The sequence below is a fragment of the Thermobia domestica genome, chromosome 13 (assembly GCF_964235325.1).
Source record: "Thermobia domestica chromosome 13, izTheDome1.hap1.1, whole genome shotgun sequence".
In the NCBI taxonomy this organism is placed as follows: domain Eukaryota; kingdom Metazoa; phylum Arthropoda; class Insecta; order Zygentoma; family Lepismatidae; genus Thermobia; species Thermobia domestica.
Window position 1 is genome coordinate 46,276,431 of NC_137466.1, and position 21,343 is coordinate 46,297,773.

Here is a 21,343-nt window from a genome sequence, read left to right on the forward strand (position 1 = left end):
CAATCTGAGAAAACAGAGAGAGAAACATTATGAGGAAAGGAATTGTGGATATGACGCACAAGTGCGCTTTTACAATCTGAGAAAAAAGAAACAACGAGAAAAGTAGGAGTGGGAATGATGTATGAGTGCACTTTTACAATATGTGAAAACAAAGTGAGAAATGCAATGAGGAAATGAGAATGGGATGCTGTAGGAGTGCGCTTTTACAATCTGAGGAAACAGAGATAAATAATTTGGGAATGAGGAGGGAGATGACGTAAGAGTGAGCTTTTACAATCTGAGAAAAGCAGAGAGAGAGAAACACAATGATGAAATAAGGAGTGGGGGTGACGTACGAATACACCTTTACTATCTGAGAAAACAGAGAGAAAGACAATGAGGAAAGGGAGAGTGGGTATGACGTAGGAGTGTGCTTTTACAATATGAGAAAACAAAGAGAGAAACAAAATGAGGAAATAAGGAGTGAGGATGACGTAAGAGTGTGCTTTTACAGTCTGAGAAAACAGAGAGAGAAGCACAATGAAGAAATGAGGAGTGGGTATGACGTAGGAGTGCGCATTTACAATCTGAGAAAACAAAGATAGAAACAAAATGAGGAAATATGGAGTGAGGACGACGTAAGAGTGCGCTTTTAGAGTCTGAGAAAACAGAGAGAGAAACATTATGAGGAAAGGAAGAGTGGGTATGACGTACAAGTGCGCTTTTACAATCTGAGAAAAAAGAAACACATTGAGAAAAAACGGAGTGGGGATGATATATGAGTGCGAGTTTACAATCTGAGAAAACAGTGAGAAACGCAATGAGGAAATGAAAAGGGATGTTGTAGGAGTGCGCTTTTACAATCTGAGGAAACAGAGATAAATAATTTGGGAATGAGAAGGGGAATGACGCAGGAGTGAGCTTTTACGATCTGAGAAAAGCAGAGAGAGAGAGAGAATGAGGAAGTGAGGAGTGGGGGTGAGGTATGAGTACACCTTTACAATCAGAGAAAAGCAGAGAGAAAAATACAATGAGAAAATGAGGAGCGGAATGACGTAGGAGAATTGAATAGATAAGTGTTGGCAGTGCATGTGTAGTCACGGATCCATGAGCAGAATGCCTGCGGAAACGAAGTTCTTCTTTGCTTGTCACCACCGCTCTTTCTCAACGCCATGTTTGAAGTCTGCTCTTTATTGCTCCGTTTGGTTTACTAAAAGAAAGAGAGCACTAAATTGTGACGTCTCAGATCATTAAATGAAAATTACTAATATCGAATATTTAAAATATCAATTTTTCTATATTATTGAATAGTGCTTTTACCAAATTGTATACAAATGTTACTTTCGAATGACAAGCTGGTATGATATAATCTGAGTAATAAGTTTTTTTTTGTGTTGATATAATAGTACTTTAATTATTTACTTATTATGTTTATTTATTGAAGTAACCATCTTCCATATATAGCAGATAAGGCGAATTTACAATGGAATAATTAACAATCAACAACAATTAACAATTAACAAACAAAACGAATGAAATCGAAATGAGTTTCGAAGGTTGTGCGTTTAAAGGCACCGTCCCGACATTTGCTATAAGAACTGATGAATAAAACGAAAGAAGCTTGGTCAGTGTGTCCTGATATTGGGTTTGAACCCAGGAGTTCTCATTTATGAATTTAAAACGTTAGCCATTAGACCACGCTAGCTAAATACAATTTGGTGTTTGGCTTAGTGATAGAGCGTTCACTTCTGGCGTATGCGGTCTCTGGTTCGATCCCAGATCGCTCCAAGTGAGTCTTGTGCTGGATAAATGCTGTGTGCGTGGTTTTTCTCGAGATTATCCCGTTTCTCTCACTTTCTTCATTCCATCATTTCATTCAATATCTCATCATCACCGTCTACCTTAGCCTTTGTGCATAATCGTTGGACGTTAAACTAAATATTTCATTTCATACAATTTAGTATTGATAGTTGTTCAAAAAAGGAAATGAAGTGAAATCTTTCAGTTTAACGCACAAGGATTATGCCTTTTAGGCTACGGGAGATGATAATTAAGGTAAGTGAATGATGATGGAAGAATTGGTAGAATGAAAATGTTGGATAAACGGGAATACTCTGAGAAAACCCATGGACACAATGTTATCCACTCAAATTTACTTGGCCAAAAGGACCCTACGCAACAGAGGTAAGCGCTCTACCACTGAGCCAGCGATTATTGTTCAAGGTACATATTGTTCAAGATTATTGTTCAGGATAAATTGTTCAAGATTATTGTTCAAGATAAATTGTTCAAGATTATTGTTCAAGATTATTATTCAAGATAAAGCGCGATGTGCCATCAGTTTCAAATCTGGTATACAGCCGATGTCTACACGTTTAACTTCCTGGAATAGTTTCTTAACATATTCTTTGTATTACCTCTGTCCATGCAAGCATGTTTTTCTTGTATCCGCGTTTAGAACAGTGATGAGTGACTGTAGCCCAGAACAAAATATAGGAGTCTAGCTTGGAGGTCATTTTCCTTCTCCATCTCGTGGCCTCTGAGGCTACTGTTCAGTGAATGTCCATAAACTATTCCATTCTCTGAATCTATTTTGTGTTCTCCGTATCCTCCTCCTTTTCTCATTGTCTAAGCGAATTAGAACTAAGACAGAATATTTGAAAGTAACTATATTAAATATATATATTTTTTTCTAAAAGTCAGCCCATCATCAACAGCCTTACTTTGGAGAATAAAATTGGTAACTATCCATTTCACAGTAAAAATCAAATTCGTATTTCAATTCGTATGATAGCGAGCTACACACTTCCTGGACGTCTGAAGTTTTTTTCTTTCTTGGTAAGGAATAGATCATACTATTTTCATTTTTATTCGCGAGTACGATCTACCCAGCAGCAGGGGTGGATGCAGGACGGACTTCTGGGGGGGGGCAATGGGCCGTAATACTGCTACTTAGAGCTACTTTTAAGAGCTCCAAACTCTGGGATGGCTTTTATTTATATTTAAAATAAGAAAGTTTCCTTTTTTGGGGGGAGAGATTACCCCGATCGCCTCCCTGGATCCACCGCTGCCTCTGCAGGCCATCATTGGGCCATCATTGATTTAGAGTATTGTTTAAAAATATGATTTTGATAACTTACATAATTTACCTGTGGTTATATGCTTAGCGTATACGCTTTATACGTTTTGTAGCGTATACCCGGGTTCGATTCCCAGTAGGAACTCAAATGATTCGAGGAGTTTTAGAAATCTCACGTCAAGGTATAGGTCACCACGTTTCTTAATAGATGCCGTGTTGAAAGGGGCATTATATTCCAGTTTAACCAACCAATACAACTTGCAAAATAAAAAAGAAAGAAAGAAAAGAAAACAATATTTAGCAATAATAATACTAAGAAATGAATTTTGAACGTCTATGTAATTCACCTGATAGTTTGTAGTACGAGTAATGAGTCCGCTCCCCCTCCCCTCTCGTGTTTCTATCAATGAAAGTGTGGTGGGTGGGTAGTTGTGATTCCTTCGCACGTGGCTCCTCTAAGCGTGACTCTCGAAGACTAGCTGATGCTTCGCGGTGAGGTGAGTGTTGTTGGCGAAGGTGGAGACCTGTTGCTTCCGTTGAATTCGCAGTTCGCGTTCGCTGGTGATGCTGGTAACGTTGCTGGTAGCGCTAGCGGCTTGTAGGGCGGCGGGTGGGAATACCGATTCGGGAGTGAACTTGAGTGCTACAACTTCCGATCTTCAGTGTGTTTCGTGGGATAGCGATTTAGATTGGGAATCGTGTACGAGTGATAATAACTCATCGGGAAGTGGTGGTGAGGTTACGGAGTTTCAATTTATCAACGCCGCCGTGATTTTACCGGAAGACGCTAAATATTTGCCGTCGTGGTCGCGAGTGAAACCTGCGTTTTGTGTGGCAATTAACGAAGTTGTAAATCAAGGAATATTGCCTTATTATAAGTTACGTTTTACCTACAAGAATTCGGAATGCTCCAATATACATGGAATGAAGCAAATCATCAATTTAGTTACACGTCAGAAAATGAATGTTTTCTTTGGACCGTCTTGCGAGTTTGCCGTTGGTAAGTACTAACATTTCAGCTTAATTATGTATGATGTGTAATGGTAAAATCCAATGACAGAAGTTTACTCTCAAGATGTCAACTCTTGCAGTGTTTTGGGAAAAAGTTTTAAGATTATTTATAAAAACAAAAAATGTAATTTCACTGATCAAACTGACAAGAATCATCAAATATGTAGCAATCGTTAATAATAATCTAACAATCAATTACAATCACAAGGGAAGTAGAAGTTGTCAAGAGCCGGTGTAAGAAGATGCCATCCTGACATTCCTGTAGTGGAATTGAGGAAAAATCTCTTTTAGGATGGCTGACTACCGGATTCGAACCCAGAATCTCTAGATACGAGGCAAGGACTCGATCCACGATAAATTACTAGATCCGGGACTTTGGTCTGTTGTTTATCTTATTTTCTTTCCTACTTCATCCATCATGACGGAGACATGAACACAGACACTTTAAGGGCAGTTAAATACACTACAGAGGGGCTTGAACCCAGTGGCGTAGGGAAGGGGGGGCCTGGAGGGGCCGGCCCCCCCAAAGAGGTCCGACAATGTACTTTGATGTTTGTAATTTTTTATATATTTTTATGTTTATATATTTTTTTGTTTGTAATTTTTCTATATGTACTTATAACAGCACTTGCCCCCCCCCAAACACATATCCTGGCTACGCTACTGCTTGAACCCAAGACCACTAGACCACACCAACCGCAATTTTTAAACTAGACCTTCTTTAAATATAGTTTATGGTGTTGATTACTATACAGGATATACAAACATATATTTCAATTCCACATAAATAAATGCATCTAAAGCTAAACAATGAAAATCTCTGCCCAGGGAATTGTGGAAGGAAAAAAGCGGCCTATATGATTGATGTCATCCTCGACATATGCTTGGTGTGATTGAGGAAACCCTAGGGAAACCTTTACTCAGGATGGCTGGCCAGAAAAAGCTCTTACACCTTTTCAACAGAATGTCTCCACCGGAATCGAACCCAGGATGGTAAAATAAAACGCAGTTTCTATTTATGAATTACTTTGAAGGTGGTTGTTTATGTAAGATGTGTTGATGTGTGAAAGGGTTCTGTCTTTTCGTTCTTCGATTGGGAAAGTGACTCTTTGTTCTGAAACTATGAATAATAAATTTGAAGATTGAACATGCGCATTTGTGTAGCCTTTTTCCTTAAACAACAACCACCGTAAATGTGAGTCACATTGAGCTCTGTAAGGTTGACTCATGAGCCACTGAACTATTTTCGAAATTACGTCCACCTGCCCCACGACTATCTCGGAAACTTTTTTCTCTGTCGCTACCCGTAGACCTACATAAAAGAGACATGTAAAATATGAATATGGTAAACATTGTGAAAATGAAATTAAAGGACATCTTTAAGTTTTACGTCCCACGATTCTGTTGGCTAGGATAAAGGAACGGTGATAGTGATGCCTGATTAGAAATGAATGAAATAGTGGAATGAAGAAAGTGGGAGGAAACTACAGAATCCTGAGTCAATCCACTCACATGGTGTTTGTCCACAAAGTTCACTTGGCGCGAAATGGGATCGAACCAAGGACCACATGCACCAGAGAATAAATATTCTAAATATCACTGCGATATATTTCTACTAATGATACCTTATAGGTATATTAAATAATCATTATGGCCTTTCAGATTACTTTATTTTCATGTAGGAAGCTGAGGTGATGAGAAACGAGTGAAATGGTGGAATGAAGGAAGTGGGAGGGAACGGGAGAACCCCGAGGAAACCCACGCACACGGTGTTTGTCCACAACAAAGTTCACTTGGCATGAGCTGGGATTGAAAGGAAGCCCAAGCACCAAAGGTGAACGCTCTACCACTGCGCCGCCGCGGTCCCTCATTCTTCTAGAAGTTGGTATGTGTGTGGGCAAAAAATTCTTCCAACATGCATGATGGAACATGTTGGTCACACAAGTGTGTGTGACTATGGCCCCCATAAGGCAAGAAAAGGAGTTTTAGCAAACTAAAGATCATTAAAAAAAAATACCTCAGAAACTTAACAGGACAACAACAACCCATCAACCTTAGGAAAGCATAAGTTGGCTTTTGAGGACATTGCACAAACTTTTGCAGCCAAAAGAGCCCGCAAAGTTAAACTTTAGTTGCAGCTTTCTGTGTTTTCATTTAACTTACATCGATTTAAGAGATTTGCAAAATGTCCGAGAATAATACTCGAGACGACAGCTTGCCAATTCAATACTCTATTCCAGCGTTTCCCAACCGGTGTGCCGCGAAAAAGTCGAGACAAAATTATTAATTCTATAGCAACCAAATTGTAAGACATAGGAAAAAAATGTATATTTTTGTATTTCCCATTACTATGAATTTCTACCATGGAAAAAATTACTGTAATTGTAATATATTATTCGACATCTATTACTGTGTAGCAGACAGTATTTCGGCTCGTATACATTTGCACGGTTAGCTACTATGTTACGTTTCAATTGAGAGCCATACTAACACCGAGAAATGGAAGCACTTGTACGGTACGCGTCAAGTGAACGTTCGTAGAACACTCATTTGCACGTGAATGACAGAACAAAACTTTGTTCAACAGATGTGTTTTGACTACGACGCATCGCAAGCTGTGTGATTGCAATAATATGCACCGGTTTTGGTTAAAACAAAGTTAAAAGTACAAGACGTTTGTTTGTTCGTTCGTTATTAGTGATCTTCGTTCTTAGTGAAAGGTTGGATACAGTTTTCGAAAAAGATAGCGTATTTTAAGAGTCTGAGTCCTATATTTAATTGCAATTATTTTCTATTTTAAAATTAGAATAAAAAATAGGCATAATGAATTAGCATAGGGGAAAACCAGTGATCAAGCTTTCATTTCTTTGAGAAGATCAGTAATCACAGAAAAAAATTACCATGGTATTTTATATTTGCATAATAATAATAATAATAATAATAATAATAATAATAATAATAATAATAATAATAATAATAATAATAAGCTAATAGTATACGTCAAGTATTCGTCACTTCCCGAGGACGCACGAAGTGCAGTCTTTAACAGATTATTCATTGAACATCTAGGAACTTAAAAATGGGGTAACGAAGCGAGTGTCGTTCACTTTCCTGGTGATACGAATATTCACGCTTGTGATCGTACTCAGTGTTTGTTTTGTTTGACGGCGAACGCTCTTCAACTGTTTGCGAGTTGTATGCAGTAGTAGCAGGTCTAGCGTGATTGCTTACCGGTTTTTGTGAAGAAAACGGGTTTGAGGGGTTATTCCGTAGAGGCTTGCGTGAAGATGTGAGGTCATTCCGTAGAGGTTTTTGTGAGCTGAACGCAACGCGAAGTTTGTTTTTTTGTTGTTTACTTTCACTTACTGGTAATTTGCATTTTCGGGAATTTTCTTGCGGGCCGTATAACGTCCTGCAGTTATAGCCAGAGGTTCCGCCTACGTGCAGGTGTCATTTTTTTTGTTCTGCGTACATTGACGTAGCTTTGAAGTAGGTGGCAGCACGCTGGAGTACTATCAGCGGGAAGGAGAGAAGAGGAAAATGGTGGTATTTGCACGTGTAAGTAACCAGGTGTACGATTTTTATCTATATTTATATTGGTGCTTTAACATCTTATATTCTACTTAATGAGTCATTCTTTTCTGTGGATTGACTGTTCAATATTCTATTAAAATTTCATCACGTAGGCGGTAAACACTTCTATGTTGCTTAGTAGGTCATTGTAGGCATTAACTTTTACAGTGATTTATATTTCTTGATTAACAATAATATGCCCCTTGTACTTATTCTGTGCGCGTTTTCGGTTGGTACTCCCTCCCTTATTTTTATTGCATTCTTGAAATGTGCCCTTGTACTTAATGATGTTTTTCTAGGAATTTGTTTTTTAATATGGTATACGGAGAATAATAATGTGCCATTGTACGTCGTGTATGAGTATATGTGGGACATTTGAAACACACATAGCATGTCACGTGCACGCGGATGCTTCTTACTGTTGCACTACGTATAAAAATGATTTTATTTGATGTAGAAGTGGTAATGAAACACATAAGAAACGCAGATCACGGTGTATTCACACTTCATGTTGGAGTGTGAATACATGATCTGGGTGTCTTGCGTGTTCTATTACCACTTGTAAATGTAATAAAATCATTTTTATACGTAGTGCAACAGTAGGAAGTATGCACGCGCACAGAAGATGATGAGGACCCGTTGTATACTATTATCAATAATAATAATAATAATAATATCTATGAGTGTGCCGCGAGAATTCAAGTTACACCTGTAGTGTGCCGCAAGTTGAAAAAGGTTGGGAGGTTGGAATAGGAGAATTACTGTGTGATGCCAGTATCAGGGGTAGTCGGAGAGCGTTTCGGTTTGGTTGGTCAGGGTTCTAGCCTAGTTGCGTCGCTGTTCATATCGCCCTACATCAGAACCGGATTTAGATCTGATATAAAGCCCTAAGCTGTTGAAGGTGATCAGGACTTTTATAGTACAGCTCAGAGATGGAGTGGGTCGGTGGGTCAAGTTTTCTGAGTGGGTCAGTGGGTCGTGGGTCAACAGCATGTGACCCACTGTGACCACTGCGACCCACCACGACCCACTGTGACCCACCACCCACCGTGACCCACTGCGACCCACCACCCACCATGACCCACTGCGACCCACCGACTCAGTATGATCTACCGACCCTCTCTGCTCACTGCATGGTAGACAGTATCTTCTGAAGACTGGTAAATTTGTCTTCATTTTACTTTAAAGACCTTCATTTCCCTTCCTTTTCCACTTGTTTCTGTCTTCTTACCTGAGGTGGGTATATCTAACCAAGTGAAAAAAGAACTTCAGGCACTTTTGGATATTGATATTTTTAATTGTAATAATAGCAATAGGTCTTATACTACTACTTGGCTTTCAAGATCTGTGAGTTTTTGGAGGAGCCAACTACTGGAAAAAATACATTTTTGAATCACGGTAATATATAAATTATTATATAAAAAATTGAATGTAACTATGTGTGCCTGATCATCATGGTCAAATTGCAAAGTCAAATGAAATTACTTTTGATATATAGTTAGGCCTTAATGCAAACTGGGATATTATATTGCTTTCATTATAATACATAATATCCTAAGGAGGTAGTGAGGATCCGAATTCTTGCGAAAAAAAAATAGTATCTCGCAAGCCGTTAAACTTACGGAGCTGAAATTCAATGTATTAACTCTTTATTCAAAATAAACAGAATGTGTCCTAGCATTTTTTAAAGTTCCCTTTATGTGAGGGGTGGGCATTTTCTATATATGGAAAATTGGTAGTGAGTTGGTTTGTAAAAATAATCGAAAACGCTCGATGTTATTTAAGAAAAAAAAATCAGAAACAAAAAATACAGTGCTTGGCTTCATAAATCCATTGCTTTCTACTATAATAATAGCTGAAGCTTATGTTTATTATATGGAGCGCTTACAGCACAGGACAATCAACCCAAAAACTTGTGACTAAAATAGGCATAAAATTTATACTGTAAGCTTAATTACACGGAAATTTTAAGTTTGGATTGTACGCATAATTATAAGTTTTTTAATTTTTTTTAAATAACTTTTAAAATAAAATTTTAACTTCTTTTCCCTTTACATTGGTCTACTTACCTTGATTTGGAACTTTCAAATTTTATCCTTTTTTCCACTGAAAAGTATTGATAATTCAACAAGGAAATAATTATACTATGATAATTTAAATTCATCGTAAATTGGTACATGGTAAACAGCAGTATGGTAATTAAAAAGAAGGAGGGAAATTCCCATTCACCTCTGAACACTTTCCAGGAACCTCGTTCCCTTTCACTTTCTAGACGGGGGAGGGAACTTGGTAATGGCATCAAACCTTCATGTGTAATTACAAAAATTAAATTTATAAACCAATAAGAAATCATCAGTTTATCAGGCTTTAATTGATAATTTATTCACAAGATTCCCTATCAAAGGCGTGGTAGATGAAGTTTCTGTTCTACATGGGTCGACATTGCCATCTGACATGGTCGATATGGAAAAGATGTTGTATGGTGATAGAGAGATGATACTTCTTGCTGAGTATTTCAAAACTGACCAAGAAAAATCGTTATCAGACTTAAGTCTAACAAGCAGATTGTCGATGAGGAGTTGCAGAAATCGGGTGGAAATATTATCAATTTCCATGACAGAGTGCGAACGGGGATTTCCCCTTATGAATTTCCAGATGACTGATATTAGAAATAGACTAAGTGTTCAAACAGTCTAGCTTGTTGTTCATCAATGTTAATGGCCCACCGTTAGACAAGCTCAAAGTAGACGAGCTAGTTATTTCTTGGCTGAAGGATAGACATCATTCCGCTGCACCACGTAAAAGTTACCAACAGGAAATAAACCAGATTTCAGGTTTGTTTTGAGGTGGAAAATTACGAGTTATAGAAAATGTATTACTAATGCCTTATTTGTGTTATTCAACTTTATACCTATTTTTTAGTAAGTCTCTTCTTTGCTTTAGATAAACTACTTTGAATAAATATTCATAATAATTGCAATTATGCAGATTTGTAACTTAAATTTAACATGGTGTTTTAGTGATTACACAAACTACAATTATGAGCATACTTTATGAAGATGCTCTCACATAGGGTACCCGAGCAGAAGTTTCTTTTGGAATGCGTTCAGAAAGTAACACTTGCAAGAATACTCTCTTAGTACAAGTATAGTTTAGGCACACACTAATTCCCCCCCCCACCTCGAACTGTTTCAAATTCCTCATTGACAAACACTTTACCATTTTATATGATAAAGGTCAGATCCACCCAGGTGTGTAGCCAGCAGGTTTGTGTAGGGGGGGGCCGTCGTTTTTGAGGGGGGGCCAGCTACAATGTACAAAGCCAAAAAAAAGTGTTGCTGCTAGTGTTTTTTAGGCCTGAAAGAAAGGAAAATTTTGGTTTTCTTCTGGAAAACTAAAGACACTATTTTAGCTTTTTATTATTATTATTATTATTATTATTATTATTATTATTATTATTATTATTATTATTATTATTATCCATAAATTATATTCAAGATGGTTTTTATTATGCTTAATCAAGAACTACTGCCCGGGACCAAACGCTATACTTTTGTGCATAACTATAAAAGTAACCAAGAAAGTTTTGTCCCTTTTCGTGGAAGTCTGTGTTCAATTGGACCTCACATCGTGAGTTGAATGCGAGTGGAGATAAGGCGAACGTCAGTTGTTGGTGTGGGTATATCCAACATACTACCTGGTTGTGGCAATTCAGACACACCGTGAACTTGCGTAAAGACAGAGGGAACATGGGACATCCACAGAACGTCATAAGAGCATGTATGCTGAACGAGTTCAAATGGAGGTCAAACGCAGCTGTAGCGGGACAGAAGATATGCCAGGCCTTTGGTGAGGGTGTCGTGACGACGCGGACATTGCAGCGATGATTTAATAAGTTTAAGGACGATGACGAAACACCCGAAAACATCACGTGCCGGAAGACCAACACATGTACAAAGAGGAACTGGGACTACAATTCAGTGTGTAGAGAAACCATTCGGCAGCACATCCATCAACTTGTGAAGCACTACAAGTTGGGTCAATGGGTCTAACATATTTTGACTCCGGGCCAGAAGGAAACGCGGCAGTCGCCTGTGTTTATTTACTGTTTCGGAGCCATTTCTGGACAGGGCGTTGACATGTGATAAAAAGTGTGTCCTATACGAAGCTCCACGGCGCCGTCATCATTGGTTAGCATCCCATGAACCGATTTCAAAACAGCCGAAACCAGCACTGGACCAGAATAAGGTCCTTCTGTGTGTTTGGTGCATCGTGCATCGGGAACTGCTACCAGCTAGTTAGAGTATCAATGCAACTGTGTAGTGTCAGCAGTTGAGCTGTGCTAAAGAAAAACTCAGAATTCTGGAGCCATCGCTTCTGAATTGCAAATGGGTCCTCGTTTACGGGACAACTGCTAAGCCCCACGTGGTTAAGATGACTCAGGACACCATTTTCCGCCTTGGATGGGAAACAATATTGCAACCACTATATTCCCCGGGTATTGCACCGTCCGTTTATCACCTGTTCCATTCTTTGAACAATCACCTTAGAGGACGCCAGTTCAAATCCATAGTAAAAGTCCAAAATGCACCTGATACTTTCTTCGTTTCACGGCCCACCAAGTTCTACCGCGATGGATTCCATGGCCTTCCAGAACGTTTTCAGAAGGTCGTCGATGCTGATGGGGACTATTTTTGATCTTCCAGGTTAGGTGACATATCGATGTTCGAAGGTGGTGGGTGAAAAAGCAACAAAATTTTTCTTGGTTACCTTTATATTTAAATTTAAGACCTTGTATACAGAACCTATCTATACAAGATTGATTTTCTTTGAAATTTCACTTAATTTTTTTACGGTTCCCTGACAAAAATATTTATTATTCGTGACTTAAAAAAAATATTTTATTACATTGAGTAGAAATAAAAGAGAGAGCGAATGAAATCCAAATTGAATAAAAGTATTGTTTCTCACCAAATTTTCCATCCTCTATGTCTTTTAAAACACTTGTTAAAGCATATAAAAATATACCTGTTAAAGCATATAAATCGCAGTAAATTGTGTAATCTGCTGTCACAAAAAAAAAAAAAAAAAGTATCCTATTTTTCGATCGGTATAAGGAAGAGATACTATACTATTTTTCGATCGGTATGGAAAAAAACAATATTTCTCCTTACTACATTTTACCATAAATTATTAATTGTCAATAAAATTTATTACTTTTAAATGAATGAAGCGAGATAATTTTACTATGATGTTTTAAAAGCTGGTCATTTCGGGGGTTCAGGAAACCATTTGGGGGGGCCCGGTCCCGATGGCCCTCCCCTTGGCTACACCCCTGGATCCACCGTTATTCTAACAGAGTGGTGCTCTAGCGATTGACTAGAAATTCAAACTCCGATTAGTGACAATTTCACAGTCTTGTTTTATTACAAGTGTAAACTCTTTAGTCAGTACAGAAGAGGCCGTGGATCGTGTTCAGAGTTGATGATGATGGATTTTGGTGTCAGAAGAGGTCACAGTGGATGAGAGTGGGTCACCGTGGGTGGTGGGTCAGAGTGGGTCACCGTGGGTGGTGGGTCAGTGGGTCGTGGGTCACGGTGGATGGTGGGTCAGTGGGTCGTGGGTCACGGTGGGTGGTGGGTCAAGTTTTCATTGACCCACGCCAACTCTGGACAGCTGTTCTTTGTCAACTGACATTTTAGGGAACATTCTAGCAGAAGGGACCCCACTACTTACATCGAAGAACCAGACTGTTGCTATAGTAGATTTTATTTTATTTTTTTGAAATGTACATCCAGCTTTTTCTTTCATTTTAGGCCCCCTCCCCCAAAAAAGTAGGGCCGTAAGCTATAGCTTGTTTAGCTTATACGTAAATCCGGCACTGTCCTACATACTGTAAGTACACTCATGTCCAAAATAATTGTCGCATATCTATAACTGTCTTCTTGTAACATTATAATTTGATAATGATTTTGCAGGGTACTTTTAATACTGATACTATGTGTATAAGCAGGAAATGTATATTTGTGGTAAATTCTTAGGAAAAGAATTATAAATACGAAAATTAGAATGAATAAAACAAAATGTTGCTAAATGGACAAGAAAGTTCTATTTTCGTTCTATTGTTCTTATTTACTGCTCTTTTGACATGAAATTTGCCACATACATGTCTTTGCCTATTATACACATACTAACATTATAAGCCCAATGGCAGAACTTTCTTTGTCTTTCTGCGATGAACTTTTGTAAGTCAAAAATTTTCTGCAGGAATTGTGCAAAAATTTTCTGCAGAAGTAACATTTCTGATATTAAAAATACGCTTTACGCGACGTAAAAAACAGTTCAACTATATTTATGCGAGTCATCTGTGCATTTAAGACATCTACACATAGGAGGCAGGTTTTTATAGTTTTCTGTTGACTATTTTCTTTGCCTCTGGCAATTTTTCTGCACAGACGCGGGAAATTTTCTGCGATCACATCGCAGATCGCGGCATGTTCTGCTATGGGGATTATAAGAAATACCGGGCGAATTCGTTATCAAATTATATTCCTACAACAACAAATTTATAGACATCCGACAATAATTTTGGACATAAGTGTACATCGTTATTAATAGTGATTTAGTCAAAATCATTTGAGTTCAGTCAAATTGAGAATCTTCCGCGCTCTACTCCTCCATTAACCTCTTCATCTTGACGTAAGAGTTGTCTTGTGTACAGTATGTCATTCCATTCACCAATTATGCTCTAGGGCCGAACCAGTAGATGGAAAATCTCCATTATATACCGTATTTTCCTGAAAATTTTCCGTTCTAAAGTAGAATCCACGATCAAGTATTAACTAATAAAAAAATTATTGTAATAACAGCAAATAATAATTTTCATTAGAAAATTTTTAAATATGATCTCGTACTTAATAATGAAAATTTTACAAAGTGTGTGTGTGCAAGGTGCAGTGAGAGTAAATGCTCAAATGTTGATTACTTTCATTCTCTATGTTAGTGTAAATGTATTTGCACGGGCATAATTCCGTTTTATTGTATTTTATTCCTGTAACATTCAACATTTCCATTCACTTTCCCATAGTGAGCCATTAGAGGGACTCGATATTTGAACATCCTGTATCTCGAAAACGAAACGACATTAGACCAATGTTTATAGCAACATTTTTACTTATTTGGATGTTCGCAATCACCTCGTCACTTTTGGCCATTCATATATATATATATATATATATATATATATATATATATATATATATATATATATATATATATATATATATATGCACATACGGGGTACTCTATGCGAGGTGAGGTCTTTCGTAATAATGTACACCCCAACTGCAGACTTTTTTCCTCGGCGTGGGTTGGAGCCCACATAAATAGTAGGACGCGTCCTTGATAATCTTGTTGCATAAGGATATAAAACAGAATTAGTGAATGAGGTTTTGTGAATTTAGACTACATTCTGGGAATTCGGAAAATGAAGGTATCGTAGTGATGCTTTCATTGATACGTCTAAAGGATATTAATACTTTCTTTAAAAGCAACATTAGCCGATAAATTTGCATTTTTGTTTGAAATATCGCATTGTAATTTAGTATTGTATTGAATTCTCTCTTAAATTAAGGAGAGACAATATCCGAGCAAACAAAACTGTTAGCTCGGCTGTTTCTCATTTTTATTTCTATTACAGTTAACATTTTCTTCTAGCTTCAAAGTTTGAATATTGAAGTGAAAACCTCGATTCAAATACTGTAATTCTCAAATAATTCGTCTGTATTCCTCCTTGTTGAAATATTATGTATTTTAAACTAAGTAACCCTAATATTATTCAAGTTATATTTGGTAAAGTCAGCGGCGCTGTTTCTGGTAACTTGGGACGTTCAAGTACTGCATATGTGATTAAGTATTAGATATTCAGATCCTGTAAGACTCAATTTAATATTGGGGGCAGGGCCCTCTTGGCTCACCAGGTCCGGCACCCGCGCCAATAACATGATAGGATGGCTCAGTAATATAGACCGTTTACCTCTGATGTATGGGGTCCTGCTTCGATCCCTGGTAACACAAAGTACATTTTGTAGTGAACAAACACTTGTGTGTTGGTTTACTCCGGGTTATCCCGTTTCTTCCACTTTCTTAATTCCATCATTTCATTCATTTATATTTACCATCTCTCATAACCTCGAAGGATGATCAAGGGATGTTAAATTCACTCTCTCTCTTTCTCCCCATCAGGATTTTCTTTCTCTCTCTCTCTCTCTCTCTCTCTCTCTCTCTTTTTTTTTTTTTTTTTTTACTTGTATACTCCTTACTTACAAATTAATTACTTCTCTAGTGTTTTACTTTATCTCCTTGAGATATTGATCTTAAGTCAAATAATTTTATCTTTCTTTTCCAAACAGACTTTTATGAATGATCTACTTTTTTTTAAAACACTGTAGGATGTTACTACAGAATCTTATTCGATGAAGCTTAATTGATGTGCGTAAATGATACCTGTATAACGAAGTTATAATTACTCGGATTTAGTGCTCGGGTTCTCCCTTATCCTATTTGCCAATGTATCCTTTCACTCTAATTTCGAATTTTTCATTTACGTTTGTGAATCATAGGAGAAAGTAACTGGCCACCCTGCCCGTTCCTTACTGGCTTATTGGCAATACTAGTTATAGAGTGTCTAAGACGTCCTAGTATTTCAACAATAGCATTTCTTCAGTGTGATCTCCGTTGAATTCCACACATCTGTGTAGGAGAAATTGCAAATTATTGAATATACGGGGCACACAATATTTATAAATCAGTCACTCAAATAGATGATTCCTCACATGAAAACAAATCAAGAAAAATGTCATATCGATATTTAGCTTCTAACAGAATGACTTTGCTTTTTTGAGCCAGAGTCGTTTTAGAATTGGTGCTCTCGATACAGGCCCGTAGCTAGGGATGGCCAGGTGAGCTTCAGCATCCCTGAAACTTCAAGCTGTTTATATAAAAACACGCGTGTTTTAAAATATAAGAAATCAAGAAGTTCTTAAATTCATTTTGTTGCAAGAAAGAAAAGGGATGGCATCCCGACTCTTGACATATTTGATTGTGGGAATGAACAGAGAACACAATTTAAAATTTTAGTATTTCACATCCATTCTTTACCAAATGTGAAAAGAAAAAGACGACGGAGCTTTTTTTTGTAAACTTTATTTCAGTGGAGGTTTCTGCCTTATTTAATTGACACGACGTATGGGTTTAGTCATTTTTTGTTCTCAGAAATTAAATCGTTTTGTTGGAAGCAGCATTTCATTGATTGTGTCAATCTAAGTGCCCTGATACATCTTTTTTGTTTCCACGAAAGTTGCAGATTGTTTTATCTTCTGCAAGCATACATCCTTTACATTCATTTGGTAGATGATCGAAAAATGGTGAAATGAAGGAAGTGAGAGAAAACGGGAGGACACCGAGGAAGTCCACGCTCACGGGGACACAGGGCGCACTTGGTGCGAGCTAGGATCTAACCAAAGGCAGATTTCGTTCTATCACTGTGCCACCGTACATCACCTCGCTGTCTGTGTCTGAGCATATCTCTAAAAGTATTGCGATATAACGACGTAAGCTGAACGACAAACTTGCATATCGTGCACAATCAAGAACCGATTTGAAACCAGTGGCGATTTTAGATTATTTTCCGGTCTGATTTTACATACATGGGAGGTGAAAAAGAGTAGTAAGTGAAAATATTGGTAACCAGCATTAAGCATGATCAGAGATATGGCCTGGAAAAGGAACTCTTGTCTGCTCGGTTATATTCTGAAATAAATTAGCAGTGGTAGAAATGATTGCAAAATTCTTTTCGTTCAACATGCCAAGAATACATAGGTTAATTCATTTATAATCCGAACTTGAATGTGCCACTTACTTCCTAGGAAATGCCGTGTTTTCACCATTGATTCTGTTCCATCTGCAGGCCACTTCTCCTAACTGATACTCTTATCGAAGTTAGCATTCTAGGAAATTGAATTGCAACTAGACCATGGGTATTGCATCTCACTCGTCTTTCCAGGGTTTCCAGAGGCCGGAGACGGTGCAGACTCAACGATAAAACAGGTGCCGCTAGAGAAGTCTGAAAGCATGATAGTCCATTGGGATGGCATCTCGACTCTTGACAGGAATGTTAAAGAAGGGAACTGCCGAAATTCCGATTTTCTGTTCCATATGGCGATAGACTTATAGTGATGTTTCCGCTGTGTGGCTGGATATTTTCTCTTGGTGCAATTCAACCTAGTTTACGTCTTGTGCGTACAATGCTGGAATAATTCCTAGTACATTTCAGTTGGGGTATGAATTTGGTAGTATGTAACATTGACTTTGACGTTTTGCTCTTCCTTTCGGAGACACAGTTTGCCTCTGCAAGAGAACCGGCCATAATCATACACCCTTTTAGGAAGCTCTTTGCGCGCTAGCTAAAGAACGTGTGCTTCGGCCCTTAACGTCAACAGATCTGTATATAATGACACGAATTTTACTAGTCTATGAGAAATACATGCTTCATCAAGAGTAACAACAAGCCTCCACTAATTACACGGGGTCCTCCTGCAGTTTCTTTTTCGCTCAACCACATGCCACGGTTTCAGGGCGTGCACACTGCTCTTGGGCGTGCACACTGTGAGGCGTAAATCTCTGTGATTGGCGCAGTTGATTGTCACCTGGAATTTGCTGGTCATCACCCACTGTATATAGGGATTTTTGAAGGTCGTCATACCTGCCAACGCTGAGCCACATACGATTGAGTTGGGGTTCTTTCCATGAGAGGCCGGTTTCTAGCTGTTCTAGTCGGTGTGGTGTGCTAAGGATTCTGTATCGCATATTTCTGTATAATACAATTCACAATGGGATTACCAACACAGAATTACGCACTTTACACATTTCTATGATGCACGACGCCGTAAACTTAGCTGAGGAAAAATGACCACTATGAACCCCTCCCAGAATCTATTTTCAGCGGTATCAAACTACGTTCGAGCACACTGGTCTACTGCGTGACTAACAAGATGTTATTGCTCGCCTCGTGGCAGTCTCATGGTGTTAGGTTGCTCATGTGCAATACAGTTGCACATTTACTTCGGTTCAATATAAATGAACCAACCTCTGTATAACAAAATATAATATGTTAGTAACTCATCAGTCGTCACTTCGAGCAAATCCTATGGGATAGGCCTATGACATTCTGAGGTAACATTGTTTCCACTATGACACTCAAGAGGACCCCCAAATATCTTTGGTAAGTTCTCTTGTATGATACTCGCCTAACAGCAGTTTTCCCTCAATTGATTCTTCATGTATTCTGGATTCAGTCTGCTATTCGTTTAAGATAAATATGCACAATAGTTTTAGAAATACCATCATCCTCATCATCTCTTGCAGGCAGGGTTGAATTCATAGAGTAGCCCGGGGGAAATCTCCCCTCCGAAGAAAATTCATCCCCCCCCCGGAGAAACTCAAAAAAATTCAGTCACAAAATGTAGAAATTACTTCACCCAATTATTTGCTTTCTTTCCGTGCACTTGCAGACGAAATCCAATCTCTCAATATACATATAAATGACGCAGGCACACTCTATATAAATATTAAACATGTAACATCTAAGATAGAATACCAAATAGTCAATAAAACTTTCTTAACGCTATGACCGAGTTTGGCAGAACATGAAATTGTTAACTGTTGAAGAAAGATTTGTATTTTAGTAGGTACTATACTCTCGCCCTATATTATATATTAGTAGGTAGCACTAGCACAGATTGAGATAGAAAAGGAAAGATAGGGAAGATCTTTCGATCATTCCATATGATCTCTGATGTCAGCAGACTTCAGTTCTTGAAAATGTAGTTCTTGCATTATTTGAAATAGAGCGCCTAAATCCCATTTCTCGCATTGGAAGTAACAGACGTAAATGTGTTTTACGATTGTTAAAGTAAACTCATCTTTCTTTAACTAAAAATAAGTCAAAGGGTGAGATTCAGAGGGCATCATTTAGAGGGATCAGGGAGGAACAGTTATCCCTCCTGGATTAGAGATTTATATAGAATTTATCAATATGATAGTAATATATAAGTGAAAGATTGCTATTGAAGATGAAGATCCTGCTCAGTGCCGTGCCATGGGGGAGGGGCAAGCGGGGCGACGGCCCCGGGCGCCGAAGTAAGAGGTGCAAAATTCGGGAGGGAAAAAGAAAAGAAGGAAAGAAAAACAGAGGAATGAAACACATGTGCACATATATAAAATGAAAGGAAAAACGTAATGAAAAGTGCTCAAAATCAAGGAAAAGCAGGGTTTACTTTTTAAAATTTTCTCACCTTTCGCGGCTTGTCTGTCGACCTCACTCATATATACGGGGGTGCCGTCGTATACTCTCGCGCCAAGCGCTGATTTTCCACGACACGGCAGTAAACCTACTGAAGACTTCGTAAACTAAACTACAGATGTGTATGCAGTGAAGAAACCAAGGCAAATATGCTTGATTTAGAATCAGAAGTATGAGAAAGAATGATAACTTTTTGTTAAGATATTCCTATGTATGTTTGTTTTAGGACAAACATATTTGAGTTAATTTAAATATTTTTAAAAACTTCTACATTAGTAACAAACAGTAACTACTGAATATAGGAAATAATAACAAAAATAGCTACTGTAAATAGCAGTTAAAGTTTAGGGTAAAATATTTTTGCCAGTCTTTATTTAACATTTTAGATGAAATCAAACGATTGTTTTTTTTAAATTATAATTTCACATTGAATATTTATCAGCAATTAGTCTCAATATTAGGTAAGATGTGTATGTGAATGGAATTGTTAAATATGCTACTTTCTTGCAAAAATACAGAAAAACAACCCTCCCCCCGAGGAGTTGACATTCCCTCCCCTCCGGGTGAAAATGTCTGAATTCAACACTGCTTGCAGGTGGCTTGTCGTAACTAAGGAGCTTTCAGAGATATATTACTTTAAAGATCGGCTTCAAGTTTTAAGGAATTTGTTTGACCAAGCCTTCTCCACATTAGCACTGTCTGTCAGTGAAAGACACAAAATCTCAAGAACAACTGTATGGGTTACGATCAGTTTTTAGTCAGGATGTCTACGATCAAAAGTTAATAATAAGAGTTCATTGGTGGAGGTAATCGATCCAGTTGATCCCAAGATATGAACAAGAAAAAAATGGTTTCACGTGTATTTCCAGTGGTAGTAATTATTAATATCATCCTTGCTGGATAGACTACCCGCAGTGTTGTTGAGATTAGCAAATTAGGATAATGCTCAGGATGCAAAATACAATTTGTGCGGGAATACGCAACAGGTCTAAAGACTTAGGTTAAATATTTTGTATTTTTCAAATATTCATTCATCTTTCTTAGGTTTTTGAGTGGGGAAAAGTTCACCAGGTGTTTACTGTTATAGTATTACTTGTTGTATCTTGATGGCTTGCGAGTCCCCTACTGATATGACTCTAAAAAAAAATGTTTTCATGGGAGGAGTCATATGACAATTTCCCTCCCTACCAACATACTATAGAGATGTCCATTCCCAGAATACCGGGCGTCCCCTGTTTGTCAATGAACGTCCCGTGGAGATTCTATGGAAATTGAGATGTCAGCTTATGTCCAGGAAGCAGATTTTCCTGTGCAATTCCTGTAGGATATTTCTGGGTTCT

The 21,343-nt window shown here is 37.9% G+C and overlaps 1 protein-coding gene across 1 annotated transcript in view; it reads left to right on the forward strand.

Moving 5' to 3' along the window:
• Positions 1-3,517: 3,517 nt before the first annotated feature.
• The window catches only part of LOC145668129 (atrial natriuretic peptide receptor 1), a 2,711,550-nt gene continuing 2,693,724 nt past the window's right edge, over positions 3,518-21,343 (forward strand). The window contains exon 1 of the mRNA XM_081735691.1: positions 3,518-4,058. Within this exon, the coding sequence (XP_081591817.1) occupies positions 3,623-4,058 (436 nt within the window). The 5' untranslated portion in view covers positions 3,518-3,622. The remainder of the gene's footprint in view (positions 4,059-21,343) is intronic.